Source organism: Acanthaster planci, unplaced genomic scaffold (genome assembly GCF_054643075.1).
Source record: "Acanthaster planci isolate LZ-2023a unplaced genomic scaffold, COTS_SCS Contig250, whole genome shotgun sequence".
In the NCBI taxonomy this organism is placed as follows: Eukaryota; Metazoa; Echinodermata; class Asteroidea; order Valvatida; family Acanthasteridae; genus Acanthaster; species Acanthaster planci.
In genome coordinates this window covers 6,637-29,482 of record NW_028257870.1, presented here as the reverse complement: position 1 = coordinate 29,482, position 22,846 = coordinate 6,637, and the positions used below count along the sequence as shown (strand labels likewise).

Genomic DNA, 22,846 nt, shown 5'->3' with positions numbered 1-22,846 from the left:
GCCGTGGAATGGACACATTGCATGATACAGCCTGACATTTGATTGTACGAACTGCCTGGAATATGCTTGATCAATTCTTATCTGGAAAAAGTGCATACTATTTGGGTCTTTATATGGTCGCAGAGTGCCCAGACACAGTGATATCTCAGGCTAAGCTTTTCACTACCACACCAGTTAGGTGGATTGCTGCTGCTGCGATCTCATAGCCTGCTGCCCAGAACCAAGATTGGTTGGGTAGCTTTGCACATGATGAGCCCAGGCCTATCCTGTGAAATTAGCCATATGCTGCCGAGTTTAATTTGAAATTGCATGACGTATTCCTGGGGGATTTTTAGATTTTCCATTTTCAAAATTCTTCCAAAATTCATTGTGTAAACTTAATTTACTGGATGTTTACACCCACACAAGTGACTGTCTGGTGGCTACTCTAATCTGACAGACAACATCTTTTGATGCCAAAGTATTTCAGCCAGGCCTGCTGCCTTGTAAAGAGAGCCCAGATTGTGCAGTGTTATGTAATTTTCTTTTTTTCTTGAAACTGTCCCAGTGCGCTGCTGGCATCTTTTCAAATGCGGACCAGATTAGCATGCAACAGTATTTTAATGGTCATCCCTGAAGTGCTGGAGCGCTTTTGTCCCTGGTGGTAATCTGGTCGCACAGAATGCCACAAACAGTGGTATAATCATTCAAACATTGACAGATTTCCTCCGCTATTGACAACTGAAAAATGTTGACAATTCCCAGCAGCCATGTCGTTTGTTCCGAGTACAGTCATGTGTTACACGGCCAAACTCTTTTGTCCGATTTTGGGTATCCCGGCTTTGCGTATAAAGCCAATGTCTTCGGTTCTGGGCACCCCTTCACAAAGTGGTTAAGGAGTGTTTAGTTAGTGGGTACCCATGAGTTTCGAGATGGTTCTCATGATTTTATTGAGTAGTTCATACCTTGAACCCCCTTCATGGTGGGATTTTTTGACCGCGACTGCTGGCTTGTGGTATGCCCTGAATGGAGGGCTTTGTCCAGCAGCAGGCCCCATTGAACCAGCAGCTGCATGGTGAATAGACTGTATGTGTGGTATGTACTAATCCTCACACAACGGTGTGGTAGTAGCAGTCCTCCGTAGCGAAGGGGTTAAATAGCAATATATATTACAGCATACTCCTCAATGAGCCAAGATGGTCTAAACATAGCCGTATGGGCATGATGAGCAGGAGTAATAATAATGGAAATTCTGTGACATTTTGTAAAAGAGCAACATTAGTGCTCATGATGATCATTGTTTAAATTGCTTAGTTTTCATATTATCTGTGACCATGCATGGCTTGGTACTATGCAGTCTGCGTTGTGAAATGACCACTGGCTGTTTTCATTGAAGAATCTGGCTTGTCATCTCCAGGTGCAAGTCAACCGTGGTCCCGTCGCCCACCTGACCATGACCATCCCCAACCTCATTGAGGATCGGGAGTACGATTTCCGGGTGACGGCTGTCAATGAGGCTGGACTGGTCAGCGAGCCGGCCGTCGGCAGCCACTCAGTGCTGGTCAAGGACCCTAATGGTCAGTTCAGTGATATATATGTACAGGGGCCGTAAACCCACTACCAAATGTTGGCAAGGATTACTCAGTAATCCTCAAATAATGGTGGATGCTTTGTGCCAACTGTAGACTCACATGCCGGGTACTTCCAAAATTGAGTCTTGAATCACAAGGCACCAAATTTCCAAATGCTAATACGAGCCAAACTTATGCATGTGACTGAAAACAAAGTTATGGCTTACTGTTTTGCATGATTTATACCTGCCCATATCACTGAGTGAAAGGCCATTGGACACATCTACTTTATATTAAAATAACTGGCACTTTTACCTATTTTCTGAACAAGAGTTGGCAGAAATGCTTCTACCTCAAAACATTGAAGCCCATCCATTTCAAATTTTAGCCCAACATTTTTAAGTATATTCAAAACATCAACAGTACCATAGCAGTGTTGTTTTGGTACCCCAAACTACAAGTACAGTTGACTCTCATACTGAAATCCATGGGACCCAGTGAAAATGTTTGCAATACTGGGAGTCGATGGTACCTTTATTATTGAAAATTACATGAGAACCAGTGACAAATAAGTGAAGATGTCTCTAAATGTCTGTAAGCGATTACGCAGTTCAGAATTTTTAGGACTGGGTTTGAAGCATTTCCGTTTTGTGGCCGTTAACTTTTCCAGAGGTAATCAGACCTAAGTTTGAGGAAGGCCTGAGGGACACCACAGCCCACGAGGGCAGAACAGCCACATTTGAGTGCCAGTTCAGTGGCAAACCGCACCCAGAAGTCAAATGGTGAGATTGCCTCCCCTCCCCTCCCCCTTCCCCACCCCCCAGGTCCGCTGTCTTCCATCGTTATAGTGTACACATATGAACTGGCAATGAGGGCACTAATGTACGTCTGAGCCCAAAGGGACTTAGAGTGACCTGAAGAGAGTCCTATTTCCCACTGCAGGCCTGAGGGGGGCAAGGAGATGCGCTAGTGACTAAATCACATCAGTCCATTATGTTATATGATATTATTATGTATTTTATAATAAATACATCTCTGTCTAAAATGTGAAATAAGAAACTGCTGCGAATTTGTAACCGAAATGTTTGAATTCAACCATACAACTAACAACCAGTTAATGATTAAAGGAGCACTTTCATTTTCCCTTCTTTGAGTTGCTGTTAACTGTTCCCTTCATGTGAGGGTGCTGTAATCCATCAGTATTTTTGAATACTAGTGCCTGACCAGGCATTAGTTTCTGCAACTTATGTGTGTGCGATGTAGTGGCGCATGTCCATTTGGTGCTGACGTAAAGTTCATGTACTGGCTTATATCAGTGAACTACACCTAACTGTATTGCAGCCAATCAGGACAAAGAATCGGCAAGAGGTGTTTATAAAAGGAAACATTCAACCTGTTGTGGAATGAACACTGGACCAGGGTTGCTGAGCATGGAGATCATGGAAAACACTTTGGGGAAAAATAGTTTTGTGGACTTCGAAAAATACACTTTAGGGCTGTTCCAAGTTTGGCCTGGGGAGTGGGTGGTGAATAAGAGCAGAGTTTAACCAATATTTCTTCTTGTTTTGTCCCTTTGTTTTATCCATGCTAAACAGTCGTTGGGGGATTTTGAACTCCCGCGTTTAATAAACCCCACATTGGGGGATTTGAAACCTCTGGGTTTAATATACCTGTTCCAATACATCTGTCTGTGAAGCTTGAGTTGGTTTTCAATCTGAGAAACCGGCCTCTTATGTAAATGATTATTTTCAGTTTCAGTGAAAGTTTTTTGTCAGTTGAAAGAAATTATCAGATTGAGGAAAGTTTTGTCAATTAATGACTTTGATTATACTTCATGTGACAGGTTCAAGGGGTCACGTGAACTGTTCACCAACAACAAGTACCAACCAGAGGTGGACGGTAATGCTGCGATGCTCACAATCAGCAACATCCAGCCCGATGACGTGGATGAGTACTCCTGTGAGATTAGGAACCCCGGGGGACGGAAGGTGACCCGTGCGCAGCTTCTCGTCAAATGTAAGAACCATAAAACTGGTGATAATCCACTCGGTGCGAGTTCCGAGAGGTTTCATTTGTTTTTGTAGCAGTGGCATCCCTTTGGTTGGAATTCAATGGCTGTGCGCACAGATGTCACGCTCACATGGCTTTGGCCACGCTGAGCACGCCCGACCTATTTTTGTCGAAAGTATGGTCTTTGTATGCACAACAGGTGCCAAGTTGAAACAGCCTTAAACTCAAAAGCGGTTCTAGCAAGTTGTGTCTCATTTTCATTCTTGCTGAAGTTGATCATTATAAAAGGAGACATTTGACAGATTATTGACATTGAAAAGTCATGGTATTGGGGACAAACTTCCTGTAGTCGAGTGCATCAGAAGTTTCTTTACAAGTCATAAGAACTTTTCAAAGATCAATGAATATTATCGTTAGCAATGACAAAAGGATGTTATTGTTGCAGATCTTTTGAATAGCTTGTGACTTGGATTCACACGGAAGGCCCAGTGGTGGACTTTCCAGGACTTGTGATGGACTCAACTCAATTTATCGCATCTCTCTTGCAGTTGCACCGAAGATCAAGCTCCCAGCCCGCTTCCGCGACACGGCAGCCAGCTTCATCAAGGGTGAGACCATCAAGCTCAAGATCCCCGTCACGGGCTACCCCAAGCCCACCTCCAGCTGGACGCTGGATGGCCGGCGGATCAGCCGTGGTGTGGAGGACACAGACCGTCACGCTGTGCTGACCATAGCTAACGCCGAGCGCAAGGACAGCGGGGAGTATGAACTGACGGCCGAGAACGAGGTCGGGAGTGACTCTGCCTTTATCCATGTCAACGTCAATGGTAAGAATGCGGCGTAGTGCCAGTTTGAGCAAGATGTCAAGCATGGACCTTTTCTCAATTTCCACTTCTGAAAACAAGCCAAGGTTCCACTGTTAGTTACCAGATCTCTGCTTTTAAATGTGTATATGTCATTGGTTGCAACACAAACTGATGTATCATGTATTTAATGTCTATGGACCGTACGTCACTTTCTGGTGCATTAAAACTATTGTATACATCACTTCGTGGAGCAACCGATGATGTGATGCAGTCATGCTTGAGCAACCTCTTTTCGTCCTGGTGGCAAAATTGTATCATCATTCTATTTTCTACTCTTCTTGACCACATCATGTCAGACTTGAAAACTGCCAACAACTTTCTGTGACAGTTTCACAGAGAGCTTGTCAACATGTTCTGGCTTTGTGTATTCACAGGGGCAGATGATGGGTTAGGCCGTGTGGTTTCTTGTTCATTTTGCGCACACACACCCAAGTGTGTAAATGTCTTCAATCGTGGACTCCCTATTGTTCCTCTTTTGTTCATACTTTTTCGGAAGACCTCCCATATGTTTTGTACACATTTTCCAACCGTGGACTCTTCAGCAACCGTGGACCCTATTGTCCCCTATTGTTATAGGTCCACGATTGAAGGCGTTTACACACTCACATACACACACATATCCATGGAGATGACTGTGTCTACAACTTGGCCTCTGTACATGGCCAAAGCAAATATTGCTCCATTGCAGGGCCTTAGAGTGTAGCAAAAATAAAAGTACAGTAAGAAATGTAACAGATCTTGTACAAGTAGCTCTCAAGGGTCAACATTTGTGGTAACCCTCTTACATGTATTTATTGTTCAGAAATTAAGGAAGTGTCAAAACAGAAATAAAGACAGGTCCGCAGATTACTGAAAAGCAAAATAAATCACTACACATAGGGCTATCTTCACAACAGGTATAAAAACCACAAGATAGTACATAACGTGAAAAAAAGAAGAACATTTTCAGCAGCTTTGTTTCTTTTACTCTCATTACTTTACATAAATTAAAATTTAAACATTAAAACATTTTGACTCTTGACTATGAAAAGTAGCTCTGGTTGTTTTTAAAAGCCTGGATTTCCCACTTGAAATAATACCATGTTTGGGTTCTGGTTTGTTGCAAACTAATTCTGTCTGCAAATGGTTAGTTTTCTAATTCTTCGGTGCCTCAGATGTTCCTGGAGAACCCATCGATCTCCAGGCCAAGGATGTAACCTACGAGAGTGTTGAGCTGAGCTGGCAGCCTCCGGCTGACGATGGGGGTAGCCACATTGATGCCTATGTGTTGGAGAAGCGGGAGTTTGGCCTGGAGTCATGGAGCCGGGCCGGCTACACCTCAGGCCAGACCAACCACGTGTTGTCCATGCTGACACCCAACCGGGAGTACCGATTCCGTGTGCGGGCCGAGAATATCACCGGCTCCAGCAAACCGGCCGAGGTCACGCACAAGATTGCTATACCTGGTACGAGCGCAATACCAACTTTGGTGCTTCCAAGCTATTGTTAAACTGTAGAGGCCAAAAGTTCTTTTGAGGAGGCGTTCACCATGGACATCATACTAAAAAGTCTGGACTCCCAGTGCTGTAGTATTGAGTGAAGCAGCCATCTTATCATGCCAAATATAAAGGTGATAGTTGGCTCACGTGCCATTGCAACTATTGTTGCCACAAATGAATTGGTGGCAAGGAGTTCTTTGTATTAGCATCAAAGTTACATAATAACATTGCCCCTGGGGGCTTTGGTGAGCTCTGTGTGCTTGATCGAGGGCATTGCGATTCCAGATTTTCTATAGGACATTCATGGTGCTTGCCTGATATTTATATATATATAAAACAGGAAAAGAAAATTGTTTGGCAAATGGCAGAAATTCTTTGATTGTTGTTCTCAGGAAGAAAAGTGGATGTGTATTATGGACTGACAAATTCCTTTGTTGTGCTTGCTTTTCCTTAAGAACCAGAGAAGCCTATCCGAAGGGCTTCCATGGCAACGGAGGAATCAGGTGAGATTTTTGTCCAATTTTCATTTTGTGAAGAAAGTTTTGATTTGAATTCTCAAAATGCATATGTTTGAACTGTCTTGAAAATCAGTGGTTGTGTTTCCAGTTTGGCAAATCTTGAAAGACGTCCATGGTAACAAAGGGGTTCATGCCTTTGGTAAATTTAGGAAGTGTGCCTTCAAACCACTTTTTCAGTTAAGCTTGAAGTTGCGTTATGGATGCATAGTGAAGGACATCATTACATGGGTCCTTGAGTAAGGATGCAATAGAATTCATCCTAATTGCATGACTGCAGACAGACTGCGCAATTGTTGGTGTCTCTTCCAAATGAAATTGTGTTCACTTTGTTGTTTCATTCATCTTTGCTTTTGTCAACCAGTTGCCCGCCCTGAAAGACCAAGACTTCCTAGAGTCCATGATTATGATATGATTGGTAAGTTCCACAATGATCAATTTGTGAAAATCTCAAGTCACCCTCGTCTTAATTTAAATGTTGTGCTGCAAAATGTGTTAAACTTGTGGGAATGATATTGGAGATAAGCCAGGTTCAGTGTCTTCTCCACTGTGAAAGGATGTTCTCTCCACTCCAAAAAAGGCATTATTGCAAAAACCTGAAATGCTAATTTCAATAACTATTTTTCTTTTCTCTAGTTGAGGAAGGTTTTTCACCGAAGAAAGTCAAATTGCGTAAGACGTCACCTAGCGACCGCTATGAGTTTGGGGAAGAGCTTGGAAGGTGAGGTTTTTTACAGCAGAAAACTCCTGGTCAGTTTTTTTGGGCCTCGGTGCTTTTTCTTTATAATGAATGGAATTCCCCTGCACTTTGCAATGGTGAATGGATATTGCAAAAAGATTTGAAAACTAACATAGAAGTATAGATATTTTGCATTTCTATTTTGTCTGGGGATTATCCTATCTCATATATTGACTGGTCAATATTGATTGGTCATACATTGACTGGACATATATTGACCAGTCAATATATTACTATTTACGGCTTTATTTATGTTTTATTAATTTTATTATTATCATAGTGGTGAATACGGTGTGGTCCGCCGAGCTGTGGAGAAGCCCACTGGCCGCAACTACGCTGCCAAGTTTGTCTCAACGGAGCCGGCTGACAAGGCTCACATCAAGCAAGAGATGAACACCATGAGTGCCCTGCAACACCCGCGACTGCTGCAACTGCACGATGCCTATGAGACAGATGACCAGATGGTCATGATCCTGGACTTGTAAGTGGAATACTCAACCCAGTACACTATTGACATCACACTCTGTAAACCACAAAAAGTTTGGAGATTTTTGAAAAAGTTGTCACACTAAACGTAGCTTTATCAAATTTAATCCAAATTTTTAGCTTTTCTGTAAAGGATCTGGGCCTATTGTTTCACAGAGTTAGAGAATCCAAAAGTATTGTTTAGCAATTTCACATGCTAAGCTTAAAAAAAAGAGAACAAGTTGCTGGTAATTTACATGGCAATTTGGCTGGTAACTTGTTTTTGTGAAACAAGTATTTTCTGTGCTTAACAAATTTGCATGCTGACGTAATATTGTGCCCTTGTTGGTCAAAGAAGAGTGAATCTGTTTTGGAGTCTTTCACCAAGGGTTTGACTGTATTAAAGCTGGTCACATACAACCTTCACAGTCTGACGAAGTTTTTTTCCTCTGGCTGCAGTTTGAGTGGAGGTGATCCCTTTGACCGCTTCAAGGACTGGGAGCATCTGACCGAAGAGGAGGTTGCCCGTCTGACCAGACAGGTCTGCGAAGGACTCAATTACCTACACCTCAGGAACTACATGCACCTGGACCTCAAGGTAGGCCCTAGACTGAAATCACAATGTAGGTCACAGAGTGAGACCTGAAGGTAGACCCTAGACTGAGACCACAGTGTTGGTTACAAAGTGAGACCTGAAGCACCTCAGGAACTACATGCACTTGGACCTCAAGGTAGGCCCTATACTGACACCACAGTGTAGGTCATAGAGTGAGACCTTAAGGTGGGTCCTAAAATGTGGTCTCAGGGTAGGCCCCTGAATGAGACCTTAAAGAAGGTCACAAGCTGAAACCCCAAGGTAGGTACAGAATGAGACCTCAAGGTAAGCCTCAAAATGAGGTCTCAAAGTTGGCCCAGAATGAAGCCTGAGGGTATGCACTGGAATGAGCTCCAGGTCCAAGACTAAGACCTTAACCACTTCCTGTCAGGGCATTTATCAATGTTGATGATGCTGGGGCAGGATATTTATCATTTTCTTCATTTACTGGACACTTACAAGCGCGTAAAGGCATTTCTGGTGTCCACTCCAGCCAGACAGACAAAATCTATTGACACCTGAGTATTTCAGCCAGGTATGGTATACTGTTTCAAAACAAGGCAGAATTATCTCCACTTTTGAGAGTGAAAAAATGTTGGTAATGCCCATCAGCCTGGTCTTTTGTTCCGAGTACGGTCTTTTGTTACAAGGCCCTGTTCCCTTTGTCCAAGTTCGGAGACCCTGGCCACACTTATAAAGCATACGTGTCCGGATCCGGAGTCCCCGGCAGGAAGCGGTTAATTTAGGCACCAGAATGAGATCCATGAATAGGTCCCAGAATGATACGTTTATGGAAGTCCAAGGTTAACACCTCAAGGTAGGCCACTGAATGACATTCCAAAAGGTTAGACCTGAAAATGAGACTTTAATGTTGGTAAAAGATTGAGACCTTGAGGTAGGCCCCCCATTGCAGATTGAGACCTCATCAGGCTTAGTCCCAAGGATGATGCTCCAGCCTTATTTCAACCACCAAAGTCATCTCCCCAAATACTTTTGGTCTTGTGTTTTACACTTCCCACAGCCCCAGAGCATCCTGTACGAGACCAAGAAGAGCAACAACATCCGCATCATTGACCTGGGCATGGCCACCAAGCTGGACCCTGAGGAGAGGGTCAAGGTTGTCTCAGGGTCATCGGAGTACTCGTCACCTGAGCTGATCAACGGCAACCCGGTGGGCTTCTCCACAGATATGTGGACAGTGGGAGTTATTGTCTACATGCTGTGAGTGGACTGAGCCTAATGGTCCTTATAGTGCTAGCTGTCATTGTCAGCTTGAATATAGACTAACGGCTAGACTGAGATCCTGTCACTGCCACAATACCACACTTGTGCATAGGTTGTCTCAGACCCATAGGGAGTTGCGACATGCTAAATTGCATGTATGCCCTATGTATGAATGTGCTTAACATGTGCTTGAGCATCGTGCCACAAACGAGAAGGTATCTCCCTGGTTATATTCTGTCCTCCGACATTTCAAGTTAATTTTGATACGAAACTGGAAGGGTTCAAAACCAGTACCATGCAGAGCCGGGAAATTGTAGTAGAGTACAATTTCAACCTGCTACCGTTTGGAACACTGTGCCACTACCCTACCTACTGAGCTATCAAACCTAGTGTTGGTGGGGGTTTCAAGCTATTTGTGAATTCACTCATGGAGTGCAAAAACCAGAAGCCATTAATCTAAGTGTGCATTGTGGCCAGGGATTGCTCAGTCAACGTGTTGAGCAAAGTCATCCATTCTGCAAATGTTTGCAACAGCCTACAGAAATCACTCCAAAAAAGTTGATTTGATTAAAATTTACCTGAACTTATAACGTGGCTGTTGCTAAAATAATGCATTATGTTAGTAAGGGAGATAAATGTGTGCTTGACCAGTCTTGAACATGCATTTAAGACCAGCTCAAGAGAACGGACGTGATTAATGTCTGAGCCAAAGCTAGGGCATTATCAGCATTTGTTCCCCTGGGCAAGGTCTTAAACATTAGTTTAAGACTGACTAAGCACATATTTATTCCCATTCACGAATACCTTTTTCAATATTCAGAGAGTCAAAAGAAGTCAAAATGATGGATTTCTAACAATTTTGTTCTAAAACTTCACTTTCATTTTCTCGAACACCCCCATCTGTTTTATGGTATATTCCATTTGAAAGTTGTCCCATAGACTCCCTTCAATGAACTTGGCATGTGCGTGGCGTGTCGTGTACACACAGACTCCTGACCAATCAGACCCGATTAAACTGTCTCGTATCCATGTGCCAGCACGGGATATACGCAGCGGGCATTACCAACTTTTCGGGCAGGCATTATCAAATGTTCGACCAATAGGAATAGAAAAACTGTCTCAGGTATTTATGAATCCCTGTTGGCATCCTTAAGACAACACCCTATGCAGGAGAGCACGCAATAATTCTTGACTCATCCTTCCAATTAAGGCCCCCGAAACGTTTTGTGGAAGTTAACTTTTCTTACAGATTTGGCACTTTCCTAAGCTCCTGATCGATTGTGTAATTTTTTGGCTCCCAGACTTAGCGGTATACACCCATTCAACCACGACCCAGACAAGATCCGACGGGGACGTTGGGAGTTTGACCAAGGGGCGTTCCGCGGCATCTCGGACGAAGCCAAGGATTTCATCAGCAAGCTGCTCATACTTGACACAGAGTGAGTCACACCCATTTTCCTCAAATTAAATTTTTAAAGAAGGAATTGATTGCGACAGAATGTCTTTGGAACTGTTTAGTTATGTAAAGCTTAATTACATCAAACTTTTAAAAATAAATTTCTTCTGCTACCAAATAATTAATTTTTTTTCATACCCCATCTAGACCCACTTCTTCATTTTTCTGAAAGTCATTGTTTGGGGCAACAAGGTAAATGACATGTTGCATGTAGTTGCGTCAATTTGTCACTAGAAACCCATTTATATTCAGAACTGCCGTAAAATGGCTTGCGTCAGGGCACAATATATAACTGGCTCGTGGCTTCAAACCTTCCCTTCTTTGATCAGGAGTCACAAGCCTTAGGCATCCCCTTTGGTCAGAAGTCACTTGTTTGCTCATTTTGCCATGTTTGTCTTTACTTTAGGCAGCGGATGCCTGCCTATGAGGCTTTGGAGCACCCGTGGCTGAAGGAACCAAGCAAGTGGTCCCGGAACCGCATCTCTACTGACCGACACAAGATGCTGACGGAGAGACCTGGATGGTTGGTAAGTTTAAAGGGGAGCACTGCAGGTTCGTCTTGGCACCAATCTCTGAACTCTTTGAGAACAAGCCAGGGCTTTCTGTAGCTGCTGTGATTACAAAAGCCAAAAAAGAAAGCTGAATCCATATTGTGAAAATTAGCCCATCAATTCATCAAGGTCTGAAATGAATCTGGAAGCTGGAACCTGAACTAAATCTGTACTTTGGAAATGGCCTATCTATCTATTAGATTGAAATGAATCTCAAATCGTATTTTAACCACTTCCTGCCAGGCGACCCGTTTTTGAGTACACAGGCTTTATATACAGAGGCGGGGAGCTCGGAACTGGGACAAAAGAGTTGGGCTTTATAGCAAAAGACTGTGCTCGGCACAAAAGACTGAGCTGCTGGGCATTACCAGCATTTTTTCGCCCTCAATAGTGGAGATAATCCAGCCTTGTTTTGAAACAGTATACCATGGTTTGAGGCATTTGGAGCGAGCGGATTACCACCGGGGACAAAACTCTCCACCACCACAGCGATGAGCCATACAGCACTGCTGCATTCTAATCTGGCCCGTATTGAAAAGAGGTCAGCAGTGCAATGTGCTGGTTTCGGGAACAAAAGAATCTTACGTAACACCGCACAATCTGGGCTCTTTTTCCAAGGCTGCAGGCCTGGCTGAAATATTCAGGAGTCAATGAATTTACCTGTCAGCTTTAGAGTAGTGCCCAAAGAGTCCTTTATCTGGGTATAAATGGTCATTAAATGAAATGATGAATTTTTGAAGAATTTTGAAAACGGAAAATCTTAAAAAGGACCCGGCATCTTGTCTTGCTCAAGAAAAATCCACTCGGCAGCAAATGGTTAAAAAAACAATGGCCAATTCCTTTATTTTGTGTGCTCTTTTCCAAAGGTCGGTACCCAGACTATCGGAATTGGTCGGCTATCCAACACCAGCACCCACCGCCGACGTAGACCACTTGAGGGCGACTTCATCATTGAAGTTGCAATGTGTAAGTCTAAGTTGCATCTCCATGGCCTCAGTGATGACCGCCTTAACGTCCCAGATCCTTTGCAATCCAGCAAGAGGTTTTCTGAGGATTTTACAGGATGGAGATTGGTAGAGTTGAACCACTGTTATTATGCTGGGGGTCAAAGTTTCCATAAAGTCTAAATACAAAATTTCTAGTACAAGGAGATTGTCGACGGGGAGTTCGTTAGGTATATCAAATGGCAATGTGAGTTGGCACGTGGCTGCGCTGATAGGGCTGACTATGCATGCGTATTGCTGCTCCCAAATAATAATAATAGGAATTACTTAAAAAACGTTTTCCATGTCAACGACATCACAAAGCGTTGTAAACTAAATACCATTAAAACAAATTTAAAAGAATGACAATTACAACATCATAAACAGGCTACAAGCTGCTACATAAGAAATTCAAGACTTTCGAACTGCACAATTACAACCAAATAAAATAAAAAGACTTCCTAATAGCAAAATTGGACTATATTGCTGAAAAGTAATTCTGGAAGAGGTGAGTTTTTAAGCTGCTTTTAAACAATTTAAACTCCCAGCGGATCAAACTGCCTTTGGAAGGGCATTCCATACACGAGAGGCATCCACTGAAAAAGATCAGTCGCCGTAATATTTTGTTTTACTGAGTGGCTGTTGTAAGCAGACCACACCTGAGAAGGTTGATCGTAAGGAGCATACATTAGTTTTGGCATGAATTAGTTCACAAAGGTAGGCTGTTGCCAAATGGCCTAGGTCACATCTCAATTTGGGTATGCACTGAAGACAGGCAAATATCCTTTATTCCTTTCACTGTGGTAAAGTGAGACAGTATAGGAATGCAATGAAATGTCGACATTCTTGAAGGCCTTGGACTTCGACTCACATCCATTCTTGAAGACCTTGGACTTCGACTCACATCCATTCTTGAAGACCTTGGACTTCGACTCACATCCGTTCTTGAAGACCTTGGACTTCGACTCACATCCGTTCTTGAAGACCTTGGACTTAGACTCACATCCATTCTTGAAGACCTTCGACTTTGACTCACATCCATTCTTGAAGGCCTTGGACCTCGACTCACATCCATTCTTGAAGACCTTGGACTTTGACTCACATCCATTCTTGAAGGCCTTGGACTTCGACTCACATCCGTTCTTGAAGACCTTGGACTTCGACTCACATCCATTCTTGAAGACCTTGGACTTAGACTCACATCCATTCTTGAAGGCCTTGGACTTAGACTCACATCCATTCTTGAAGGCCTTGGACTTCGACTCACATCCATTCTTGAAGGCCTTGGACTTCGACTCACATCCATTCTTGAAGACCTTGGACTTCGACTCACATCCATTCTTGAAGACCTTGGAATTCGACTCACATCCATTCTTGAAGACCTTGGACTCACATCCGTTCTTGAAGACCTTGGACTCGCATTCATTCTTAAAGGGGATGGTCCGTGCGTGGAAGATTTCTTGTAAAACGTGCATGAACACATAAAACAAACATATATATAACAAGAAAACACATCTGCATAATTTCAAAATGCTCAGAACTATGTTAAAAATTGTAGTTTTCACGACCCTATTTCAGCCCCTTCTGGGAGTAAAAGCTAAACGACAGCCGCTGGGTACAGAAAGTTTCTTTTAAGAAATTCCTAAGAATTGTGACGTCATAGGACGAAGTCCTTTATCCGGCAACCGTTTACTGTTACGCAATGACGCGTCGACATGTACGTAATGTAGTAGCGTTAGCGTGTGCAATCATGTCAGACTCAAGCGACTGTAATTCCAGTGTTGAATTCCAGTGATCAGTTGTCATATTCATCTTATTCATTTGTCAAAGAAAGTGACATTGAAGGAGCTGATGAGGCACAAGAAATATTGCCTTGTCAGTTCGAACCAGAATATACTCAAGAAGAGATTTTGCAACTTGAGGCTGTTGACCACGGGCATGGTGGAGACCCGGAGGATTGATAACCAAACACTGACTGGTCATGATTTCATTTTTTCCTGTACTATTGTAAAACTTTGTTTTTCTGAAAAGACATAATTGTCCTGCCATTGGCTATTCAATAGATGTATAGTAGAAGCAGTTTTTTGTCCAAGGATATAGGCTAGCCTACTTCATTAAAGTCGGTGTTCCATTCTGACAATTTCACCGTGCACTGCGAGTCACTTGCTTGGTATCGACGATCATTGATCATTGATTTTGTCCCTGTGTTAGTATTTTGGTATAAAGTGTTATCGTTTGGCCGATGTTCATTTTGTTTAGCGCGCAAGGAGGCACGCCCCCGCTTTGTTCACCGACCCATCGACACCTTTGCAATGGAGGATCGCGATGCCACGTTCAAATGTGTCATTGCAGCGCCCTCAGAGCCTGTTGTAACTTGGTGAGTCGGCCGGCTTTCCGCCCCCCAAAAAGAATACAGATTTGGTTGTGTGTCACATCTGTACGGAATTCAGTGAAGGGTTTTGAAGTCAGTGATTGATTACTGTAACAGGAAAGCGTTAAATGGTAGTGCATTCTATTGAGATTCAAACCCTAAAGCCAAGCCTGGCAAATATCTGCTCTTTTAAAGGGTGGGTCCTGGGTTCGAATCTAGCCTGGGCCAATTTCACAGAGCTGCTTAACAGTTAATAGAAAAGTTGTGCTAACTTTAGCAGAAAACTCTGATACCTTCAAGCACTATTTGAAGGCGGTTGTTGGTGTGGTGTGCGTGCATAGAGATTTCTATTGTTATGCCACTAAGTTGAAGTAAGTTTTTCCTCCAAGGTCAGCATGCCTTTGGCTGCGCTTTCTGCTTGTGGTCTCCATGAAATACTTGGAGCCTCTGTTGGCATCAAATCATGTACTAAGCAGCTCCGTGACATTGTATGAAAGAACTCAGGGATTCAAGTCTTGACAGTTTTTTATGTTCAATTAGGGAGTTTTTTGACCTCATGATAAGTGTTGCAGAGCTTTGATTTTACTCAGATGGTATGGAGTTTCACTCTACGCGACACATAGGGTTGGGTTTGTTTTTCAGGTAGACTAAACAACTGCAGATCCATGACATTTTAATAGTGATGTTGAGTTTCACTCTGCATGACACATGTGGTGGTCTTTTTTAAGGTGGAAAGACGACAAAGAACTGAAGCAGAGCTTGAAGTACAAGTCCAAATACGATGACGTCAACTACTCCTTGGTCATTGGACGTTGCCAGCTAGAGGAAGCTGGCCAGTATATGGTCAAGGCGGTCAACTCCTATGGTGAACTGATCAAAGAGTCGCATCTCACTGTCGAGCGTGAGTAGGGTGGCAACCGCGTTATAACTGGCTATATGGCTGAGAGCAACACAAAGTCTGTAGGAAGTGGCAATAGCTGCTGGCTATTTGCTCCCATAGGCACGTGTTATTACAAGCCATAGCTGCTGGATTAGAACACAGTCAAAGATGACCACATTGCCTCTTGTAGAGCGGTCCACAATACCAAGTTTCTCAAAGAGGCCTGACATAAACCACTCTGTAATTCTTTTCAGTATTTTTTATTACAGTATAGAAAGAAATTATTGAGCATATTGAATTTTTGCCATTTGTGATTGACGTATTTTTTTTTTTTTTTTCAAAAATTTGTTTGTAGCTGATCCAATGAAGAGACGTGAAGAAAAGAAGAGAAGGTAAGGAAAAATAAATCCATAAAAACTTGCTTTGTTGTAAAATCTGCAGTTTTGATTAGACTTGCAAATATGAGGGAGAGGAATTTTAGGGTTGCAGTGTAGTGTTGAAGCTTAGAAATCAGAGTCAGCAATTTAAACATTTTCGATTCAGGCAAAGATCCTGGGTTCTTAATCCTACCATGGACAGGCAGTGCTGGTGTCCTGAGCAAGGTACTTAACGCCACACTTTACCTCTCTCAACCTGTGAGTCTTATTTTCGTTTTGTCGCAGACCTGTAGAGCAGCTACCCCCACCTCGTCCCGACTCCAAACCGGCCTTCACATTCCGCCTGCGGCCACGGACCATCCAGGAGGGATCCAGCGTCCGGCTCAGCTGCATTGCCTCTGGTTACCCAGAACCTAAGGTAGAACCCCCTGCCCTCTAGCCTGAGTTATCTAAAACCCAAGGTATTCCCTCACCTGGCTTTTTAGCCAGAGAATGCAAGATTCCAACACCACAACGTCTTATCAGGGTTAGCAAAAGCCTAACATATACCCCTCAGACTCTGTAGCTTGGGTTACCCAACATGCAAGGTGGTCCCTCTTCCTCTAGGTTATTCACAACCATCTGTCTCTCTTTCCCTAGTTTCCCCGAGCTATTTTTCTCTGTCACCTGACAGCTTATGAACACCTCTTGCCAGGCTCACATAGAGCCTAAGGCTGTCCCTCAAGCCAGGGTCATCCAAAACCTGGTTTTGTCCCTCAACTGTCTTGGTTAACCAGAACCTAAAGAGTCTGATACTCCTCTCGGTTACTCTTAACCCAGGTAGTCACTTACCTATCCTTTTAACCTGGGTTACCCAGAACCCAAGGAAGTCCCTCACGCCAGGGTAACTCAGCGTACAATGTTGTGGGAAAGGAATTGGACTGTGATGCCTTTGTCACATAACGAGAGCATGTTCACAGAATGACAGCTTATTTTGCATCTTCTTTCTTGCCAGGTTACGTGGATGCTGAATGGCGAAGTCATCCCTAAGGCACACCCGGACTTCAAGCAGGAGTACTCCTACCGCATGGCGGTACTAGAGATTGACCGGGTCACTCCAGAGACCAGCGGCCGATTTGCCTGCATTGCCGAGAACTGCATGGGAACTGACGAAACGGAATGTATAATCAGTGTGGAAGGTAAACAATAATCTGCAAGCACACAAGAGTTGGTCACAATGTGGTCGGTATGGAGTCAACACAGCAAACTCCCATGACCTGTGCCCAGATTTCGTGATTGTGCTTTGTAATTTCATCCAGGATAGGTGAGGAAAATATTTGAAACAAACCTACCCACTCAATGTAAAGATATTGCCACCCTTGTAGTCCTAGGACCTCTGCTCCACTCTCTGATTCAACATTTCAACACTTCTCCTTGTTTAAACCGGGCTTCAATAACCTAGCTATTCCCATCAATCTATTCGAAATCTCTTCAAAACAACTGGCAAGAGGCTGTCATTTTTTTGCAGACCGATCCAGGCGTGGCCAAAAGGTCTCTAGTCAGGAGTACAGTGCCACCACCCGACGGTCCAAGCGACGTGAGGATATGACGGAGGAAGACACATCCGCGGCGGCTCGGACCATCCAGCAAGGCTTCCGGGAGTACCGACAGAAGAAAGAGAGCGTCTCTGAAGAGATCACAGGTCAGGAGACAAGAAACAGAGACTTCCAGTCAAAGCTAATTGCTTCATGAAACACTCCCCCATCAAAGTCCAGTTTAAATTTGTTGCTCACCTTAAATGTTTATGAAGAGACAGTACCATTAGAACTATTTTCAGTTTCAATATAAGACATCCTTTGACCAAGATGATGCTTTATAAAAGCTGAAGGCATCTGTTTTCATAGTTTGCAAGCACCATTTAATTAGTCAGAGCCTAGCAGGTGAAATAGGTCTGCTGTTCACAGGGCTTTGACCAATTGGAAGTTCTGTTACTTTGAACAAAACTGGAAAGATTTTTTTTCTGGCTCAGAATCGGAAGAAGGTGGAGTGCACATGCGCAGAGAAACGCGCAGAGAAAGACGGGAAGAAGTTCAAGTTGCCCAGACCAGCTCCTCTGATGCCACCAGGGGCGAGGAGAGCCAGGCCCAGATTGAGGTCGGTGTCAGAGAGGCCATAGATGTTGACTTGGGAGGGGCCAAGAGGGAAGACATTGCCATGGTCGAGGAGTCAGGTGTGGTGGAAGAGGCAGGTGTGGTTGAGGAGGGAGGTGTGGTCCTAGAGGATGCCGCCCAGGTGGAAGAAGCACCAGAAAGGGGAGAGGAGGCACCTGGTGAGTTTTTAGAGCATAGACCGGCTAGGGATGGATTGGCCGGTGCTTGTTGGCTGATGAATTGGTTGTAGGTTGAATGGTGGACCAGCTAGAAGGCTGGCCAGCAGGTTGTCTTTCCATCCCCCCCAATTTCTTGAGGGGCTTGTAAGGAGGCTGGCTGCTTAGCCACTATTAGTTGGCTCACAAAGTGAATTGCTTGGCTGGACATCAAGTCAGCTTATGCAGTTGAATATGTCTTTTTTGCATTATATCAATGTGGCATCCAAACTTGCTTTGCTTTTCATTTTTGCTCCAGCTGTACCGGAGGGCTACAAGGGTCCCATCATGGTGGTCCAGCCTCAGTCCGTCAGTGTCGAAGAAGGAATGAGTGCCAAGTTTTACTGCAAACTGTTAGAAGCAGCTGACGAAGGTAAAGACTCATCCCTATTATGCTCAGTAAGAGTAAAATCTCCTTGCATGTAGAGGGCCTAAAGTATTACCTAGCAATAAAGGCCAGTAAACTTTGTTGGCAACCTGAAAATGCCTAAGTCTAGAGCCTATTTAGTGAGAGTTGGGTTCTAGCACCTCACCGTGAAATCTGGCTCATTACAAGTCCATTTTAAATCCGGCCTTCAGTAAATTCTAAGCTAGTCATCAAGTCTAGTCATAATAGACAGGTTGGATATGGACAGTGGCAAATACATGCCTTTGCCACTGTTCTTTAAACATTTTTTTGTTTGCATTGGGAATCAGAAGACTTGTAAGAACCTCTCTCTCTTTCCGCTCGCAGCAAGTGTGTCACTTTGTTATTGTAATTCTCTTCCCTCTTTCCTCATGTTGTCCCCGCACAGTCATCTGGCTCAAGGATGACCGGGCTCTAGAGGACGGAGGCCGCTTTGCCATCTCGGCTGAGACCAACGAGTACTGTCTGGAAATCCCCATGGCCCTGTCCACCGACTCAGGTCTCTACACCTTCAAGGCCAAGAACGCTCATGGAGAGTGCCAGACGTCATCCTCGCTCCAAGTTGTCCTTGAAGAAGCCGAGCCTGTAAACATCGAAGAGATTTTGAAGTCTGTGGAGTAAAAAGAAAACAGCACTTAGAAAAGTTTGTCTTGGACTACTTTTTCGTTGCCATGGAGTGTGAGAATTGTTAATTATGAAGGCTGTAACACCAAACTTTCTTGTATAATTTTTCTACAGGACACTGTAATCACCAGAAGCTTTGCAAAGTGTTGTTTTCGTGTCACATTTACTCTTCAGGCTTGTTTTACTGTATTTTCTTCTTATGCAAGAGGGTTAGGTCTTTCTTTTAACGTGATCAGTTTGATCTGTGATTTCAGATTCGGAAAAAAAAATGAAAACTAAGAATGTTAATGTATTTGTGGAACATTTTGCTCTTAAGCTGCTAAAGGAATAATGAGATTAAGAAAAAAGTACACTTTTTAACACTGCTGTGCAATTGCTTATTTGCGAACATTAGCTGGGTTTTATTGGCATGTGTCTCAAAGCAATGAGCACTAAAGGGCGCTGTTTTCTCCAAGTGCAACCTCTGGTGGGTCTTTGTGACTATAGGGCCTCTGCCCAGCTAGTGCTTCGTGCAAATTAGGTATCATTCTTACAAGACCGTAGCTCTACAGTTGGTATTGTTGTACCTCGAAAATTAAACTTTGCCAGTTGGTAACTCTGTATGTAACATTATGCCAGCTTTCTTAAAAAATAGATTCCTCTAGTGAAAAGTAGTTTTCAGAGACAGGCAGGGGCAGTACTTCCTTTTTAGAAAAAAAGTGGATGAGTGGAACTGAGATAGTGGTGTGTTAGCTGCATTGCTGTGACATGTCTGCAAGAGGCTGTATGTGACTGTAGCCTGGCTGAAGCTGGACTTTAACACTGGAATTTGTCATCTATGTGGTACTTTCTGCAAGACAGGAAAGAAAAAAGGCAAGCCAGTTTGAAGTATAATTTATGAGGCACAGCTTGAAATTTCTGGTGTACAAGGATTGTGTTGGCCTTCCAGGATTAAGTTGAACTGAACCGTTGAAATGATCAGTTTGAATAACTGCACTGGGTACAAAGTGGGGCTAGTTTTTACAATCAACTCACAAGGACTGTGGCATTCTTTTCAGAATGAAAAATCTTTTATCAAACCCAACCTGCCATTGGCTTGTCTGAGCCACCAGATGGTGTTTTGACCAATGACATCTTTACATGTACATGCATCTTGTGATATTTGCACTCTTGTACAGCCTTCCCGGGCAGTTTCAGTCTGATCAAACTGTATCCTCTTTTTAAGGTGGTGCAAGCCCTCAACAACAGCACACATACCCCATGATTGTAAATAGCGCCCTCCAGTTGGGAAGAAACTTGAATATCATTTTTCCAAAATTTGTGCTACTTATCAATAGAGAGCCCTGCAGTGTTTTCTGTCCCGCAGTAATTGAATATTTATGGCAGTAATAAAGATTGAGTTTTTAAACGTGACAAAAACAGCAACTGTGCCACGAGTTGACTTTTGTACCCGCTTCCAATCTTCATAAATTTCAATTTGTACAATGATAGTCTAAGGTTTGGTAAAATTAAGGAGGAAAAGACAGACAAGAGGGACACTAAAATGTTGAAGGTTATTATTACCAAGTGAAAAGATAATGCTTCATATATTTGAAATTTTAAACCTCGACTGAGAAGTGTCATTGGTCCGGAGGTAAGGCACGAAACTTCTTTTCCCTGGGGCCGCCAGAACCGGTTTTGAATTTAGGTAGTCCCCCCCTTCACTTTTTATCCCCCTTGATCCAATACGGGCGATTCACAACAGTGCACCTCCAAGAGTTTGCAACGTGTTGTCCACTAACCGTTCGTGAAATCTGTCTACCCTTTCCAAACGCTCATTGGACCGATGCATTTCGCACACTGTGATTGGTCAACGCCTTGCAAACTCTTGGAGGTGCTCTTATTGTTGTTTCAGGAGATAAATATTAGAAATGGTCGAAGTCCTCAGCTCAAGTCCCGCCTTCGGCCCAAAAATCTGCAGGGTGGGTTGGGGATCCGTGGTGGTCGCTTTACTTGAACAGGATGCAATAAAATGGAATGTAACCCTTTATTATAGCTGTTTTAGAGATAAGGGGAAAAAGTCCCATTTTGTACCCTGGTGCGACTCAGTCGCATGATTGTAAGGAATTATTTTGCAACATTTATGAATACCACAAAGGGAATAATATATTTTATTTTCGGTTGCTGGGGAAAAGGGGAGCGCTTCCTGGAAACTGAAATGACTCATTTTTCTCCAGAATTGGATTGAGTGTTTCCAGGTGATGAGAAAAAACCCTTAAAAGTTGGCATAAAATGAATTCGTATTTTCCAGTCCCTATCTGATCCCATGGGTTCTAGCCTGAATTTATTCTGGGGTTGTCCCTCCCACTACTAAAGCCCCGTTTCCTACTATCACCTCTTAACAAGTTTCTTACGATGAGATAACCTTTTCCACAAGCAACGAAGCTGCCCCATACGCGTAGCCTTTGTGGCAACACTGCCGTATAGTATTACAATTTCAGTTAAGAGAGTTACCCGAGATAATGAAAACACAATGGAAATCTGCCTTGAATCAGCGGAAAATGCGATTTAAAATCTTCAACCTTTAGCAATAGCCGTAAATCCTCTATAAGTTTGGGGCTGAAAAGTCACATATTTTTTCGGGAATCCCTCACGTGAAAGTTGTTTCCGAAAGCATGAGACCAATTACGCTGAAGAGAATGAAAACTAGTATCGCTCTGTTGCAAAATTCGAAGTGTTCGAAATTGATATGAAAATTGGTCTTTACCGTCAAACATGCGTGCAAACTATTAAAAGGACTACTTCACCTGTAAATGCTTTACGTCCGTACGTGGAAGTGGGGCTTACTTGAAAAGAATTCTGGAACATCCTAACTCAGTCGTAATTGATAACACAGGGATTGAGAAAAAAATCTTTGAAAACTCAATTCCGTCTGAGCCACTAAAAACTACAACAGTTTCTTTTATTTTTAAAAAAGCAAGACTTGCTGAAAATTTTCTAATAAGTCCTCAGTACAGCACCCCCCCCGAAAGATCGCAAGCCAAAGCAAATGTTTTGAAACTACGCAACCACGAAAGCCACTTCAAAAATAACTACAACGCGCCCCTGTTTCGTACACAGGGGCGTCAAGATTTGTATTTTCAATTTCAGTGAACCATTTATAACTTCACAGAAAATGTACACATACAACGTGTACTGCGTATCGTACGTATCTTCAACACACGCATAGTAAAATGAACCACGAATTCCCCTAGGCCCTGTATTCACACTTCCACGAAACTGGCTTTGTAGCAAAATAACCGGACTTCCCCGCCCACGACCTGTTCCGAGAATAGGCTCCGGCCAATTAAATCTCTTTCAATGAAAATTCTACCTAATTAGAGAAGTATAGGTTTTACATCACAACTGTAGCGGAAAGTGTAGTACTCGTCACTACTGCTAGACTTTAGTAGTT

At 43.3% G+C, this 22,846-nt stretch overlaps 1 protein-coding gene across 1 annotated transcript; it reads left to right on the top strand.

Annotated features, from left to right (window-relative positions):
* The first annotated feature begins 1,401 nt into the window (after positions 1-1,401).
* LOC147794966 (twitchin-like) lies at positions 1,402-20,834 on the top strand. Its single transcript, XM_087132393.1, has 23 exons — positions 1,402-1,556; positions 2,221-2,332; positions 3,394-3,566; positions 4,109-4,387; positions 5,581-5,871; positions 6,360-6,407; positions 6,784-6,837; positions 7,056-7,140; positions 7,439-7,639; positions 8,083-8,221; positions 9,240-9,439; positions 10,744-10,881; positions 11,305-11,425; positions 12,316-12,415; positions 14,692-14,809; positions 15,532-15,704; positions 16,039-16,075; positions 16,346-16,478; positions 17,055-17,238; positions 17,568-17,741; positions 18,069-18,368; positions 18,664-18,777; positions 19,199-20,834. The coding sequence occupies exons 1-23, from the start codon at positions 1,433-1,435 to the stop codon at positions 19,429-19,431; spliced, it is 3,531 nt and encodes a 1,176-aa protein (XP_086988519.1). The 5' UTR covers positions 1,402-1,432; the 3' UTR covers positions 19,432-20,834.
* Positions 20,835-22,846: the final 2,012 nt, after the last annotated feature.

Excerpts from the sequence above, each read along its gene's own strand:
- LOC147794966 (XM_087132393.1), top strand. The coding sequence starts at position 1,433 with ATGACCATCCCCAACCTCATTGAGGATCGGGAGTACGATTTCCGGGTG. Across the intron at positions 4,388-5,580 it reads TATCCATGTCAACGTCAATG|ATGTTCCTGGAGAACCCATC; the intron begins GTAAGAATGCGG and ends TCGGTGCCTCAG. Across the intron at positions 17,239-17,567 it reads ATGTATAATCAGTGTGGAAG|ACCGATCCAGGCGTGGCCAA; the intron begins GTAAACAATAAT and ends ATTTTTTTGCAG.